Source organism: Chrysemys picta, chromosome 10, assembly GCF_011386835.1.
Source record: "Chrysemys picta bellii isolate R12L10 chromosome 10, ASM1138683v2, whole genome shotgun sequence".
Lineage (NCBI taxonomy): Eukaryota > Metazoa > Chordata > Testudines > Emydidae > Chrysemys > Chrysemys picta.
Genome location: NC_088800.1, coordinates 9,150,278 through 9,165,792, shown reverse-complemented (window position 1 = coordinate 9,165,792; position 15,515 = coordinate 9,150,278). Strand labels below are relative to the sequence as shown.

Below are 15,515 nucleotides of genomic sequence, written 5' to 3'. Positions count from 1 at the left end.
GATTGTGATTACTTGATTGTTACCAGCCTAAAGCATACACAAATCTTAAAGGATGACGACTGTGGTGGAAAAAAGGAAGCATAACTATGGTGCTTGCATAATGGAAAATGACTAGGGAACAACTATGTGCAAACTCAGTATACAAAACATGAGTTGTAAAGCACATCCCTCGGCCTGTGCCACTTCCTGCAGCCCCCACTGGCCTGAAACAGCGACCCGCGGCCAGTGGGAGCCGCGATCGGCGGAACCTGTGGATGCGGCAGGTAAACAATAACACTAGACGAGTGGATGAGAATCCAAAAGTGAAACTGCTCTATCTAGTTTGACTGACTGTGCAAATTGCAAGAAGACAGAAGACTTTTTAAAAATATTTTTTCAGTTTATTAACCGTGGTGGCATTATACATTTCCACTGACAGACTATTGATATGTGAGTAATATAGATAAAGCAAGCTGAGTTTTAGGTTGACTGTGTCCTATTAAATCTCTGCATCTTTCAAAATGGGGCTTGACCTGATCTCACACAACAGAATATATTAAAGTAAAAGCATCAGAAGCTCAAGGCCACACTTACCATCAGAAGCACTGAAGTACTCAGGGTTCACAGAAGCATAAAGCACTCCATTGCCTAGTCGGTCACTGTTCCTGTTAAAACATAAGATGTATTTTTTTTCATCCTTAAAAACACAACTAGCATTTCCAATCCTCCTCTTCCTGGGCTTTTCCACTATTTGCTCCACCACCTGTCCTGTTGCTTCTTACACATGGAGGGGTTTTCGGACAAGATGAGAGAGGAACTGACTTTGTTGATCTAACAGAGTTATTCTTCTCCCTGCATATACCAATACGGGCCACACCAACTGAGAAAATGGCCTGAACAGTCTTCATGGGAGACCCCTCCCCTCCCCACCCCCTTCCCCAGTTCCGTTCCAGTCCTCTTTACACCATATCTGCACCAGAGAAGAATGAATATGAAACACTGTAATGCACTAGGTTCTCACGTTTCTTTTTATGGCTGAATGTAAACACAGATTCCAAGGCCAGAAGGAACCACTGTGATCTAGTCCGACCCCCCTATATAACACAGGCCATTCAACTTCCCCAAAATGATTCCTAGAGCAGATTTTTTTAGAAAAGTATCCAAAAGCTCTTCCCCCAGGACTGATTATATGATGTTGTGCCATGCAGGAGATCTGTGCTCAGGATCAGTCGTGGGATTCCATGCTTCCCAACCTGCAGGAGATTAGGTGGGTTTGGGATAGTCTTGATTTTAGGAAACATGCTACATGCAACCTCTTTTATGGTCCAGTTCTGGCAGATTAATAAACTATCATCAAGGCTCTGCAAACGTGACCAAACATTTCATTCCCTGGGCTGGAGCAGGCTTGGGATGAGCTGGCAGGGTTTGTATAAGATAAAGGTTGGGTAAGAGAGGGGTGTCAATTAGCAAACCTATAATGCCAGACTAAACAGTGCCACTAAAAACTATCGCTCTTGTACAGACAGAGATTTGGTAAATGCCATGTGTAAAGTGAATGTAAGCATTTTCAGTAAATACAAGCAGTCCTTGACTTTACGACGTTCGATTTATGACGAACGGCACTTACGACGTTTCTGAATGGACACCCTGATTCGACTTACGGCAATTGGTTTCGACTTTATGACGTTCGGTCCCGCAATAGAGTGGATTGCGGTTCCGAGTTACGACTTACGACGCAATTTTCAGGAACCAATTGTGTCGTAAGTCCGAGGAGTGCCTCTATATCTGAGGTGGGAGAAGGGATTAACGTAAATCTCTACATGCAAAAAACAGCCAAAGCTTATTTAAACGTTGGTGCAAATACTAAATTTTCCTTTTCTTCATTAAAAAACATTCAGCAATTGTGAAGAGGCTACCGAGATGCGAAATACCATGTTCACTTGGATTGACTACAATCTGTCCAGCGAATAAGGTTTTGTGGTTTCCAAAGTGATTCAAATTGTTGGCTAAACCTCTGGGCTATAAGGTTCTATTTTTGCTATCATTGTCCCAATGGAAATACAACCCCAAAAGACCATCCCCTCCCCCCCTTTCCCTCCTCTCAAGCTCAGCATGGTAATGAAACTCCTCTCCATAACTCCCTAAACAGACAGATGCTCATTAGTAACTCGAAACATCATCTCCCAATCAGAGAAAAATCTGCTTTTGTCTATCCTGTATGGTCCTCCAAACACCGCTTTGGTTTCAAATTCAAACTTCCCCTTTGGACATTGAGTTCAAAATGAACATTTCCTCCCAGTTTAGTCTCCCTCACGAGTGTATGCAAGATCTCACCTCTTTTTGTTAAAGACGTACAGCATTATTACCAAACCTCCAATGATCAGCAGCACTGCAATGGGGAGCACAATTATCAAGTGCAGGAAATTCCCATAGTCTGCCGCTGAAATAGACAAGAAAAATTTCTTACGTTGCTATGGAATTTCTACCACCACAAGAGTTTTCAGTCTACACAAGGTATTGCCATACTGCAAAATGAGAAAATTCAGTTTTCTGTCTGAAGTGTAGAAATTTCTTCAGGAAGACTCCCTAACAATAAATGACCAGAGAATCAGAAATCTGAGAAAGAGGACAGCATTAATATTGTAAAAGAGCAGCGTTCTCTTTAATTGAGTTTTGGTTTGACTAGGTATGTATATGGTCTGATGTTCTTCTTTAAATGATTAATGCATGCTTATCCTTTTAAATCTATATATACACACATCTATATATAAAGACAGCATGCACACAAATATTTTGTTGCTCCAATTTCAACTCAAAATTCTAACAAAATTTGTTTTATTACAAATGGGAGAAGAGGACACAGGTATTTTGCCTGGATATATTGAGGGTAATAAATGTATCTGCTTTGCAAATAAGCAGAAACAAAAATAAGATGTGAAGATGTAGAAGAAAAAGACAAGATGCCTATGGTAGCCATAAAAGCACTGGGTGGAACTTGTTTACCAATTTGTTTCTGTGTAAAACAATTGCTTCATTTCCAATATCACTACCCCCTCTTGCGTCAACATGTTGATCTTCTGTCAAAGTGCCACTTGAATTCCATAGTAGGAAAAAAAACAACTAAAAATGAAATTGTAACGAAGCTCCATGCAAATAAACTTGGCTTCTTGTATCACATTAATGCATGCGATAGGTATTCCATATTGCCAGATGGGTTCCAGATTCCAATTCATAATACTGCTGTATGGTTATTCCTAGCAGTACATTTTCACCCAAGATTAGTATACCACAGGGACAACATTTACTATTATTAATGTGTAGACACACTAACCTATACATGTGTATACACATGCAAAACAAAATAGGACCTAGCCTCAGAAGGTACTGTTCATTCATATGCACTTTCCAATTAAGAGAATGCAGAACAGCTCCCAAAGAAGCATGCACAACTGAGGAAGTACATAGAGAACTTAGGAAGGATGATCAAAGTCCCAATCATGCATGCAAACAACAGGAGTAAGTGAGATAACTCAGGAAATAAGCTAGTAACCACAGATAGTTTGACGCGACCTATAAAATTCCTCTTACGTTTGGGTTGTACATAGAAAGACACTGGTTCAGTCCATGATCCATTTCCAGCTAGAGAGGTGGCCTGAACTCTGGCAGAATAGTTTCCAGGGTTTAGATGAGTTAGTTTGGCTCCTCCAAACTTCCTGTATTCCTGTCTAGAAACACATTCCCGTTTCTCCTGAAAGAAGAAGAACGGCTTGTACTACATGTAAATATTTTTATACTTGTAATTGTCAGGAACTCAGTAAGGTCACAGTTTTTGCTGGGCTTTGCATCGCATTCATGATTTAAACTTGTTTCTTCAACTAAAATCAGAACAGTTCTCCCTTTGTGCAATTTAAGGATATTTGGAATCCAACAATAGTAAAAGCAAGTAAAACAAGGGAAGGATTGTAACATATTGGCTAGAAATAGAGACTGAGAGTCGGGATTCCTTGTTTCTATTTCAAGTACCGCCACAGCTGCTGGACAAGTCACTTAAATCTTCACCCACCTGTAAATTTGGCATAATACTTAGAAATTGTCTCAGAGGTATGTTGCAAGACTCAATATCTACAAATCCTTGGATGAACGCTGCTGCTAACAGCACTATTAAAATAAAGGGAAAACTTGTTGCTATACAACTGCCCTTACAAATTTGCTTATTTTGCTTTAGCAAATAGTTACATTAGTATTTGCAGATCTCCCTATTCCTCCTTAAAGAGAATACCATCAATACTGACCACTGTGCTGTATCTGTACTATTTAGTATTAAAATCTGTTCATAACTATATCAAAGTCTATCTTAAAAAGCAAAGCACCTTTATTTCTTTAAAAAGTATTCAGCTTAACGGGAGAACTAAAAAGGGGGAAATTTGGGAAAGCTTGGGAGGAATACAAAATTTAGTTGTATTTTAAGTATTAAATCCTAAAGTTCCTTTTTATTTTCTTTAAAATGAGTGATCTCATTAATAAAGCATCTCCTAGGCACATGGATCCCAAAGCACTCTACAAACTTTACACAAACAAAAATCACCCTCCCATCTAGAAAATGTGGGCTCATCCAGAATTAAATCAAGTCATTTTTTTTTTTAATAATGCACACCAATGCTTAATAATGTAGGAGATGAATTTAGCATGGGCACTGGAAGGTAATGCTCTGAGTCTTGTGAAGCGTAGCACATGAGCTTCAAAAACCACACGTGCCCAGGACCTCAGCTTTAAGTCGCTGAGACCCTTATACCATATTTAAGCCATTCAAAAAATACCAATCCAAAAAACAAAAGAAAACAAAAAAAAGACTACTGTATTCACACCAGGGTATTTCAATGGGACTTCCATCCAAGTATTGACTCAGTCTCACCCGCTATAGCTTGTCGGAGTTGACCAGAACACAGGTAGGAAGGACAATGTTTTCACCCCTCAGCTCACATGAGATTAGTTCCAACAGAACCCCTCCTCCCTCAAACAAACATGTCTTTGATCAATCCTCACCTCTCCATGCTGCCCATATTTGATTTCATACATCAGTATCAATCCATTAGGGCTTACAGGTTCTGACCACTTCAGATAGATGGCATTATCTTCTTTGCCTTCCCACGTTACTGTTCCTGGAATGTTATCTGCTCCTTCTACAAAATAATTACAAGAGTTGATGTAACGCAAACAGCATTGCAGCCTGTCTGAATCTGAGACAACTGCTGGGCCAAGCTAGGTGAAGAGATCAAAAAACAAAATTCCTAACTACTCCAGAGGCGCCAGAACAGCACAATAAATATTGTTCAAATCCCCAGAGAGCAAGGAGTAAGCACTTGAAGGCTTGTTGGAGAGATTAGTATTGCCTGAACAATACTGTCACAGCTGATGCAGTGCATAGGCCTAAAATCATCAGGACCCAATAAGTAAGTGATCTAATACAAAGTACAGGCTGAAGAACTTAGTATATTAGTGACTGGTTCTTTCTTCAGACCTCCACAGGACTCTCCACGGTAGTGAGTGAAAGTCATTCTGATCTGATGGCTGTAGAAGGCCCAAAGTAGCAGCAGTAGGTGTTGCATCTCTGCAGAGCTACTTGCAGTATAGCGTCCACGTCACAGGATGCAAAGACAGAGGCTTGTCAGAAAAACAGACACAGGTTGGGGTCTGCACGGAGGTCAGGATTGTCAGTGTAGGGACAGTATCTGCAGCGTGTGCAGTCACAGCTTATGATGGAGAGACATCAGTGCTCTCTGCCTTATCCCCAGTGCTTTTGGTTTTGGAAATTATTCAGCAGGCTGCCTGGGGACGATGAATACTGGTCCAGTCAAGCAATATATGCATTAGGTTCAAAAGCCCACACGATCACAAAGGTCCTCAATTCTGAGAATTCACAGGCTAAGAATTTGGGAATGTTTGTTTCCTTTCCCCTGAGCTCCTGGATTTCCCTACTTACTTGAAATAAACAATACCTCTGCATTGTACAGACAATGGTTGGCTCTGGATTATCTTCAGCATTTCCTTCCAGAAAGCAAAACCACTACCATTTTGCATCAAAAAGAAATCAGACATCTGCTGGAGTTATGACTGCATATGGGTTTATACTGAAATAAGGTCTTTTCTTCTCAGTAGATGAGCGATCTGTATAAGCTCAAGCCTTACTACAGTGATTGCAAACAGTTGTGAGAGTACCCAGTATTTCATATTTGAGATAGGCTAGTTGTTTGTGATTGGTCATGAAAAGTGACACAATATTGTTTCCAGTCCCAGACTGGAGGAGCGCACTAGCATTCCGTGGCAGAGGAAACATTTTGTTTTCATGGCAAACACTCACACAAGTAAAACTCAAACATCTGTGACCAGGCCAAAGTGAACTGATTAGAAACTGCGAACAAATATCCATGGACTACAGCATGTCAGGAAAGGTATACTCAATCCTCCTGCATCAGGGTGTCTGAGGGGCTCAGGAAACCATTTCCACTCCCTCCCTGCACCTGTCAACAGATTTGCAGTTATCTGGGCAGACAATAGGGATTATTTGATTTCCTCTGCAGCAGTGAGCAGTGCCATAGGCTGGACCTTGGAGTTTATGGACCAATAGAAGGTGTCGATCCAGTAAGATAACATTTTACATAACTCTCACATTTAAAAATATGTTTATTTTTGCACCAAAAAAAAAAATCCTTAAAAAACCCTATTATTTTATATTTGGTTTTCAAAGCTGTCTCTCCCTGTGTGTATCTAAGGGCTGGTCCACACTAACCCCCCAGTTTGAACTAAGATACGCAACTTCAGCTACATGAATAACGTTGCTGAAGTCGAAGTACCTTAGTTCGAACTACAAGGTACTTACCGCGGGTCCACACGCGGCAGACAGGCTCCCCTGTCGACTCCGTGTACTCCTCTCGCGGAGCAGGAGTACGGGCGTCGACGGCGAGCACTTCCAGGATTGATTTATCGCATCTAGACAAGACGCGATAAATCGATCCCAGAAGATCGATTGCTTACCGCCGAACCCGGAGGTAAGTATAGATGTACCTTAAGATACATGTTACCGCCCAGAAAATGAAATGTAGAGCTTGAAACACTGGAGATCGTACCTGCAGGCATGGTTCTTGCAAAGACAAAGTTGGAAGCACTGCACCCAAGTGTGTCTGCTTCATGGTTGCAGCTGTGAATATCAATACGGTAAAGAGTAAAAGGCTGGAGGTGCGAGATGAGCGTCCTCTCCCGGCCCTCCACTTTGCTCTCATAGAATGGATATTCCATCTCGCTCTCCTCCACATCAGACACATTGGCGAAGTGATCTGGCACCGTTGTGTTCTTGTTCCTACTGGCAACAGTGGTGTTTGCGATTCGGAACACATCCCTGCGCTTCCGGTCCGGTCTGCAGAGAACAAAGGGCAATATGTGGAAACAGGTCGTTTTAATGTATTAAACTTCTCAACTGACCGTCAGGGAAGGCAAGAGAAAAATTTAAGTCAGAAAATATGTATCTAATCAGCTTACAGAGAGACAGACTATACAAATGAAAGAATAAGGAAGCCACTAGATGGACTTCATTCTTTATCTGAATCTACTATATGTTCAGCACATTCCATTTCTGACTGCTTTGGAAACAGACCCAAGCTATCTGAGGCTCCAGTTCTAACCCAAGATAAACATGCACAACCTTCCACTGTGCGAGCCCCACTGAGGTCAATGTTTTGAATGGCAAAAATGTGCCCAAGGTTGTTACATGAGCAAACCGGATCCATATTTAATGACTGTGATGCTGAAATAAAATAAAATCAGATGGTACACGTTTAAAAGCTCCCCCCCCCACACAAAAATCTGAAAGGATATGCATTGTACAGCTCCAAGGGTCCAGTTTTTATTTTCTGGTTACGATGAAAGCAATTAAAGGCTGCTTAATTTACGGTGTTGAGGAGGCCAACCAGGGATAAACTAAAAACTGTGGAAGATAACAGCTGTGCCCTTATGGACGTCATTTCCCCACCATTTCTCAAACCTATCTGTAACGAAGTCTCTAACTGACCAACCTTATGATTTGAGAAAAATCAGCACCATCTAGGCAGGTGTGTACTGAAATGTGTACTAAGCAGCTTTGCAAATCAGCAGCCCAAGGAGATTCTCAACACAGAATGAGAGCTAAAGTTAACCAGTGTACACTAGTGGCTTGATTTTCTTGCATTGTTCTGTGTTTTACTAGCAACAGTCAGTCACTGGACATGTTTGGCTTTTGAGAGAAGTCTGTTAACAGCTTCTTCATTTTGTAAAGGAAGTGGTGGGCAAAGGAACATGAGCATTGTATTAGCACAACAGAGGACATCTAAAAGAGATAGAAAATAGTAAGTACGTGCCTCAGAAAAAGGAGCTTTTTAATTTTGTCTGTAAAGTTGCATGTGCACCTATGGAACTATACTACAAATGTTCATTTTATTTCCAATCTATGTATTGAATTAAAAAACGGGTGATCTACTGCAATGATCCTGCAGTTTCTGTTGTTTCACGTTTTAGAATTGGCAGTGCAGACAGGCCCTTTTTTGTCAGTATAGTTGTCAACATGGGGACACGGTGTACATGATAAAATGAATCTAGCTACCACACATCACTGTTACACATCAGAGGTGTCGCATGTTCTTCAGTTTGGGGTTTGGGTCTTTGTTCTACACAGGAACACAGACCACGTAAACAGGATGACCGTTTCCAAATGCTCCAATCTTAATCCATCAAGTGTTCTTGATTTAGATTTGAATTAAGAAAACACTGAAAGAGGTGGCAGGGAGAGAAATCAGGGAAGAATCTACACCAGAAATATTTCCTTCATTGTACCACACCTCACATTATACCACTTATACAATGATCGTCTATTACTAGGCCAGTGCTGGGTCTATATCAAATTACTACAGTGAGGCAATGATTTCAACATATTCCCAATCAAGGAGTGGGCATTAAGAACGGAAAAAGTGCCCCGTCAATTAGGAAACATATTAGATCAGAGAAATAGCTCACTATGAAATAGTCTTAGAACATTGAACCATATCAAAGGGTTCATCAGAGCTGCGTGCCAAACAACTGTGGGCACATTTGGTTTTGAAACCTATTGGCAGAGGAGTTCGCTAAGGCCAAGCTTACAACGGAAAAGCTACGCGTCTAGAAGAGCACTCGTGTAACCGCGTTATGCTGGCGGGAGAGAGCTCTCGCATCAACATAATAAAACCAGCTCAAACGAGTGCTTATGCCAGCAAAACTTATGGCGCTCGGCAAGTGTTCTTTTCACACCCCTGAGCGACTAAAGTTTTGCCGACACAAGTACTGGTGTACACATGGCCTTAGATTCTCCCACATCCTAATGAATCTCAGGTTGCATATATGTGACTCTCACAAGGCAGGCAAACCGCAGCACAAGTATCAACTAATAAATATGAAGACAAGGAAAGGACTACCTGTGTTATCAAGCAACACACCCCATGTGATTAACTCAACTCAGGGCTTGTCTATAAGACCAAAGGCAAACTGGGGGGCAAATCTACCTCGCACTAGCCTGCCATGTGCTAAATTGCTGCATGGACACTGCTGCCGCGCTCTAGAAATTCCCTAGTGTGCTCTGACCTACTCCCATTTCAAAGCTGAGTAAATCACAGCACAACAGGTAACTCTTAGTGCGAGGTGGCAGCAGGTGCCACATGGTGACGTAATGCATGGCAGGTTGGCGCAGGGTAGATTTACATCCCAGCTTGCTGTGAATGAAGTGTTGGTAGAGACAAGTTCTTAGTAAGTCTACAGCATGAAATGGGAGAATTTCATAGCGAACAAAAGCAGACACACCGTCTCTTTGACAACAAGCATCACTGGAGAAGTCACCAGGCCTGTTTGCTGTGCTTTGGTAGAATCATCGTTCATCCCCTAATTCCACTGCAGAGAATAAACCTTTGGACCAGCATAAAAGAACAATGATGCCCGCTCTTGAATTAGAGAACATTTGCGCTTGTAACAAAAAGCAGTGAGATTGGAAATAAAAATCAACTACAAAGTCATATGTTGATGCAAGAACACATCCTGACAACCAAACAACCAGAAGGAGAGACCTTACCCTACTACCACGTTTACAGGATGTGTTAAGATTCTCTCTTTGACAGTCTCTGAAAAATTTAAAGCAGGGTCCTACATTTACTTTGAAAAAGAGAATAAAAACACAGAACGCGCGGGCGAAAAAATACAGTCACATTAGGGAAAGAGAGAGACCCACATAATTAACCACAAGGCAAACAACTAAAATACTGAGGGATCTGACATCAATGACTTTCTGTCAAGAAGCTGCCAACTTTGCTGGAACACCCAAATGAGGAAAAAATTAGTACCCAAGAAACTAGACAGCCAAAAATAAAGGAAGGTCTTGGGGGAAAAGGCAAGTAAATCCATCTATGTTCTGACATAGGGAGGAGGGGATAACAAACAATGAGAAAATAAAATCACTGAAAAGAAAAAGGAGATCTTTAAAAGAAATGGATATGTCAGTGCAAAATCTAATTATCTTCTTAGGGTGTGTCTACACTACTGTCATTATAGCAGCACAATGATGCTACAGCTCTGCCACTGTAGTGCCATACCATAGGCACGTCCTAAATCGATGGAAGGGGTTTTTCCACTGATGTAGGTCATCCACTTCTCCAAGAAGCGGTAGGTAGCTAGGTCAATGGAGTCAAGTATCAGAGGGGTAGCCGTGTTAGTCTGAATCTGTAAAAAGCAACAGAAGTATTGGGAGCATAAGCTTTCGTGGGTAAGAACCTCACTTCTTCAGATGCTTATGCTCCCAGTACTTCTGTTAGTCTTAAAGGTGCCACAGGACCCTCTGTTGCTTAGGTCAATGGAAGAATTCTTCTGTCAACTTCGCCATATCTACACAGGGATTATGTTGACCTACCTACGGTGCTAAAGGTGTGAATTTTTTCACAGCCCAGGGCATTGTAGCTATGTTAATTTAATTTTTAAGTGTAGACCAGGTCTCTGACTATGTGCGAATTGTAAAGTTACAGCTTCTCAGATGCTGAGTGTTACTCGGTTACCACTAGAAAACAAAAGGAAAGCTGCAGAATACTGGCTCTTGCAGTGCTGTAAACGCAGCTCCAAGAGCAATAAAAATTATCTTGTCTCGGCCCTACCCTTCCTGCTGTAATGCTGTACGCCGGGCCCTTTAGAAATCACAAACAGGCCAGGGCAGGATGATGTAACGACACAGATGTATTGGTTTTTAAGCAGCCTGAAAACCGCACGGTCAGACCCTTTTATTTACATGCTGTGCTTCTTTCATAACATCCCAAAGACAGGCAAGACCCAGGTAGAAAGCTGGAAACATAATACACTTCTAATGAGGCTTGTGTTGACACATGAATTAACTTCCCCCTCAGGGAAAAGAAAAGAAAAAAAAATAGACATCTGCAAGTAAGAAGTTGCTCAGATTTGTCCTATGGAGAAATCTCACCAGGTCATAATCTCACATTTCCCTGACATTCAGACTTCTTAAAAGTCACTTAACTAACTCAGCTATTTACAAGTCTTATATCTTATCTGATCCTGCTGTTAAATCACTGAAAAGAAAAATATACCCATTATGAAAGCAAGCTGAGTAGGGGGAAAACTGTAAAACATTCAAGGCATTCTTTATGAATTGCTCCCATTTAAGTTTTAAAACAGTGTAAATCTACAGCATGTAAAAGATTGCTAGTAATTTGTTCCTGCCTCTGTTCAAGGTTTACTTTTCTCTTTTTTTAAAATTAGTCCAAGAAAATTTACCATCAGACAAAATAAATGTCATGTTTCAAATGCCTGAAAGCTTTGGTTAAATGGAAAAATACTTTTCCTCCACAAAACTAATATCATGTCACTTCAGGCAATTTATAACGTGCGTGTGGTTTCCAAACCTGTCGTGCAGTGGGCCGAAGTCCGAATTCGTTTACATCATAAGGTGTTGCTCAGGATTAACACAACGATTGGTTATTTCAGGATCTGGTCTGCTAACTTATCAGCAGTGCACACAAAATTGGAGTAAATCAACAACGGTTCAGGACAACAACTAGACACTTCCACCAAGAAGCAATATTATTTATTATTTGTACTGGGGTAGTGCACAGAGGTCTCAATCAAGCTCAGTGACGCACTGCAATAGCTGCTGTACAACCCCCAGGTAAACATGGTCCCTACCCTGAAGTCCTTACATCAGTGATACTCAAACTGACGCTCCTTAATGTGTCTCCTGTGGCTCTTTGCAGCACATGATATTAAAACACTGTGTGATTTAATTATTAACCAATCTAAGTTATTAACCAATCAGGATACTTTTACTATGTTATTAACCAACTGTAGACTAGTTGGTCAGTCATTTTGCTGTGAGAATATTATATAGAGAGAGCCAAATTAAACAACGAATTCACACTACTGTGGCTCTTTTGAGTAATGCTGATCGGTAATTTGGCTCCTGACACTCAGGTCTGAGTGTCACTGCCTTACACAGTCTAAGAGCGTCTTAAATAAGATCTTTACAAGTTAAAGAAAATTCTTCTGTTCTCAAACTTATCACTCAGTCTTGTTTTTTTCATGAAGACCACACCTGAACACTTTCCCAAGCCCCATTTAATGCCAACTCCACCTACGCCTCTCCAGCCAAGAGAGACAATGAGACTACATGCACGATCAAAGCTGAAAACTGATTGCTTACATAGTAGTGTTACAGCTACACACAGTATGCTGGCCTTGTGATCCAATTATCTTAAGTAAAAACAGCTTACAAAAGAGGTAATTTAGAAACTCAAGCATCACAACCACTGATGAATTCAATAATACCTGCTCCATGATGCCATATAAAATGGAGCTTAATGGATATGTTTCTACTTAACATGTAAGCAGCACCCTTTATCATGAAAGAGTGTGTACATTTAATTCTTGGTTACTGTCAAAGCCCAGGAAACCAAGACACACTTCTTAATTAGTGCAGAGACATAAATTAGAAAGGACAAGCATTTCTAATTCTGCAAGGCCCCCAATATTCCTTTAATTTCCAAACCAGGTACATCTTCAAGATGAGTTACCTATGCATTTAAAAGGCCATTTAGAGAAAAAAAAATGTTTGAAGCCAGTTCTCTGCTGCGGGTTGATCATCCTTGAAACCCTTACAAGTGAAGAACTGTTACATAACCTTTGATTCCACAAAGGAGCAACCACAAAGAAGGTCCTTGAACAATGTAGGAAAGGACCATTATGATTAGTTAAAATAGGGAGAGAGAGCTAAGAATCAGTGAAGAAAAGCAGCTATGAAATAGAAAGACTGTAGATCACCTCTCTCCTTACATGAGGCAGTGTTTATGTGCTTACGGTTTGATTAAAAAATGCTTTCATGTGTATATACCAAGGGCCCCAGGAAATATCACCGCTAGTCCCCACCTATAAACACAGCAAAGATCCAGCTTCTATTACCTGGGCACAAAGATGGAGTTATGCAGGAAGTTCTCAAAGACTTTCCGGTACTCTGCCTCCTCCTTCTCAGCCTGCTTCTCTGCCTCTGTCTTGGGGCAAGCACAGCAAGGTCCTTTTTCTCCCCCACTCCCTTCTGGCTTGGTGGGTTCGGTAGCTTCTTCTGTATCAATGGTCCCATCAGCATATCTCCGAATTGGGACTTTATCTTTAAAAGAAAAGACCAGATGTTGAGGTTTTTTCCATAACCGCCAGCGGGTGCATTAACAATCCATGTTCGCCCTTCCCCCATACTGGCTGTTATTCACAGAAACATCAGAGAAGAGCGAGCTGCAGCTGCATTTGCTGGTCATGTGAATAATGAGGACTGACAGGTATGAATCTCAGGCATTTTAACACAACTGCTTTCAGCTCCCTTACCTTTGGAGCAGTAGTTATGTCGGTAAAGATAACTGTCCTGAGGCTGCTGCTGCCACCGTACAATGTAGTAGGACAGGTTGCCATTGGGGAGAGAGGGTGGATTCCATTTCACTATTAGCTGAGAAGAGGCATTAGAGGCTGAAATAACATCCAGTGGGATAGATGGCACTAGGAGTGGAAAAGGAACAGGGGGGGGAAAAATAGGCATTTTTACACACAACTCATTGAAATATAAAAAGCTGAGAAACAATGCCTCAACTAACTGCTCGTCCCACCTCAAGGGAACGAAGAAGGCTGCTGACTCCCCTTGGCTAACAGATGTGAATGTTTTAAAAGCCACCACCCTACAGCAGTGATCTGATGTACTCAACAACTTTCCTTAATGTCTAAGGGCCAAGTTTTGCAATCCGTACGAAATAATATCCAAAAACATACACAGACATTTCTTGAGAGGTCTGATGAGATTGAGGTTCTAACTGGACTTTCTACCTCTAAATATTTTACAGAGTTTATACCGTCTTGGACAGGCAAATCCCACTGATCAATATTTTAAATTATTTTACTTAATTTTACTTAATTCTCTCCTTGTTTGATTCACACCCTGAAAATAGACACATCTTGTATGTTTGCTATTATGCTATATGAATAATGGTGGCTGTTCTCAGCTAGCATTTGTGTAGAATATATTGAAAAAAACTCAAAATATATAGGGTGGGTTTTCTCCTGAATTTGAGCAAACAAAAAGTTGAGTTGCCTCACACAACATTGCCAGAGAGACTTGTTGAATTCAAGGTTGAAAAACATATCACTCTCTCAAATTTCTCTCTCTCGCCTTCACACATTTCAGTGGACAAATGGTGAAAGAGGCTCTTTAGCAGTAGTGCAAGAGGCCTTTTCACCAATGCAGCGTCATCATCTTGGGGATCTCTACAGCTTAAGGTCTCCAATGCTTGCTCCACGGCATGCACTAGAAAACCAAGAGCTTTAAAATAAGAGCAAAATCCCAATTGCTTTAGAAGATATAGGGCAAAAAAGAGACTTCAAATCCTATAACACGCAGGATTACACACATGTGAAATATAACAATTTGGAACACAGCTGAGACTAACAGGTAGACAAGATGACCTGATGTTCAGTGCCTTCCAAAAATCAAACATTTAAAAACAATGTGTTTGTAGATCTCAAAATTATGGTTTATTCGAAAGGCAGCCAACACTTAAAATAACAGTCAGCTTTTATCCTATGCACCTCACTGTAGTATCTGGATACCTGAGCTTCTCCCATCCCTGGTTTCAGAAATTACCTTATCAAGCTATCTGTTTTTTTTTTAATAATTCATCTTTGATGCCAGGCTATTTAAATGTCCCACTCATTTTGGAAGCTATTTGTGGTCAAAAGGTGGAGCTGAATCAAACATGTTCACCTGATGTTGTGTTGTAGTGGTCAGCATTATGACTTAAAGGCAAGTACATAACTGTGAAAAACAGACACCCTGTGTTCCTCTCCATATAGCTGACAAACAGACCCTTGTCTGCCCTCATTGGAATGTTTTCTGGGAGGAATATTACAAATGACCTTAACTGAGACTGCAATATATTTAAACTGCACTGAGCCCCTCTAAT

General features: G+C 41.0%; 1 protein-coding gene across 1 annotated transcript in view; it reads right to left on the bottom strand.

The window, feature by feature from the left end:
• The window catches only part of IGF1R (insulin like growth factor 1 receptor), a 271,414-nt gene that overhangs the window by 23,381 nt on the left and 232,518 nt on the right, over nt 1–15,515 (bottom strand). Inside the window, exons 9-15 of the mRNA XM_005294854.4 lie at nt 13,894–14,061; nt 13,477–13,681; nt 7,104–7,390; nt 5,023–5,159; nt 3,568–3,727; nt 2,314–2,419; nt 574–644 (exon numbers count right to left, since the gene is read on the bottom strand). Of these exons, the coding sequence (XP_005294911.2) occupies nt 574–644; nt 2,314–2,419; nt 3,568–3,727; nt 5,023–5,159; nt 7,104–7,390; nt 13,477–13,681; nt 13,894–14,061 (1,134 nt within the window). The remainder of the gene's footprint in view (nt 1–573; nt 645–2,313; nt 2,420–3,567; nt 3,728–5,022; nt 5,160–7,103; nt 7,391–13,476; nt 13,682–13,893; nt 14,062–15,515) is intronic.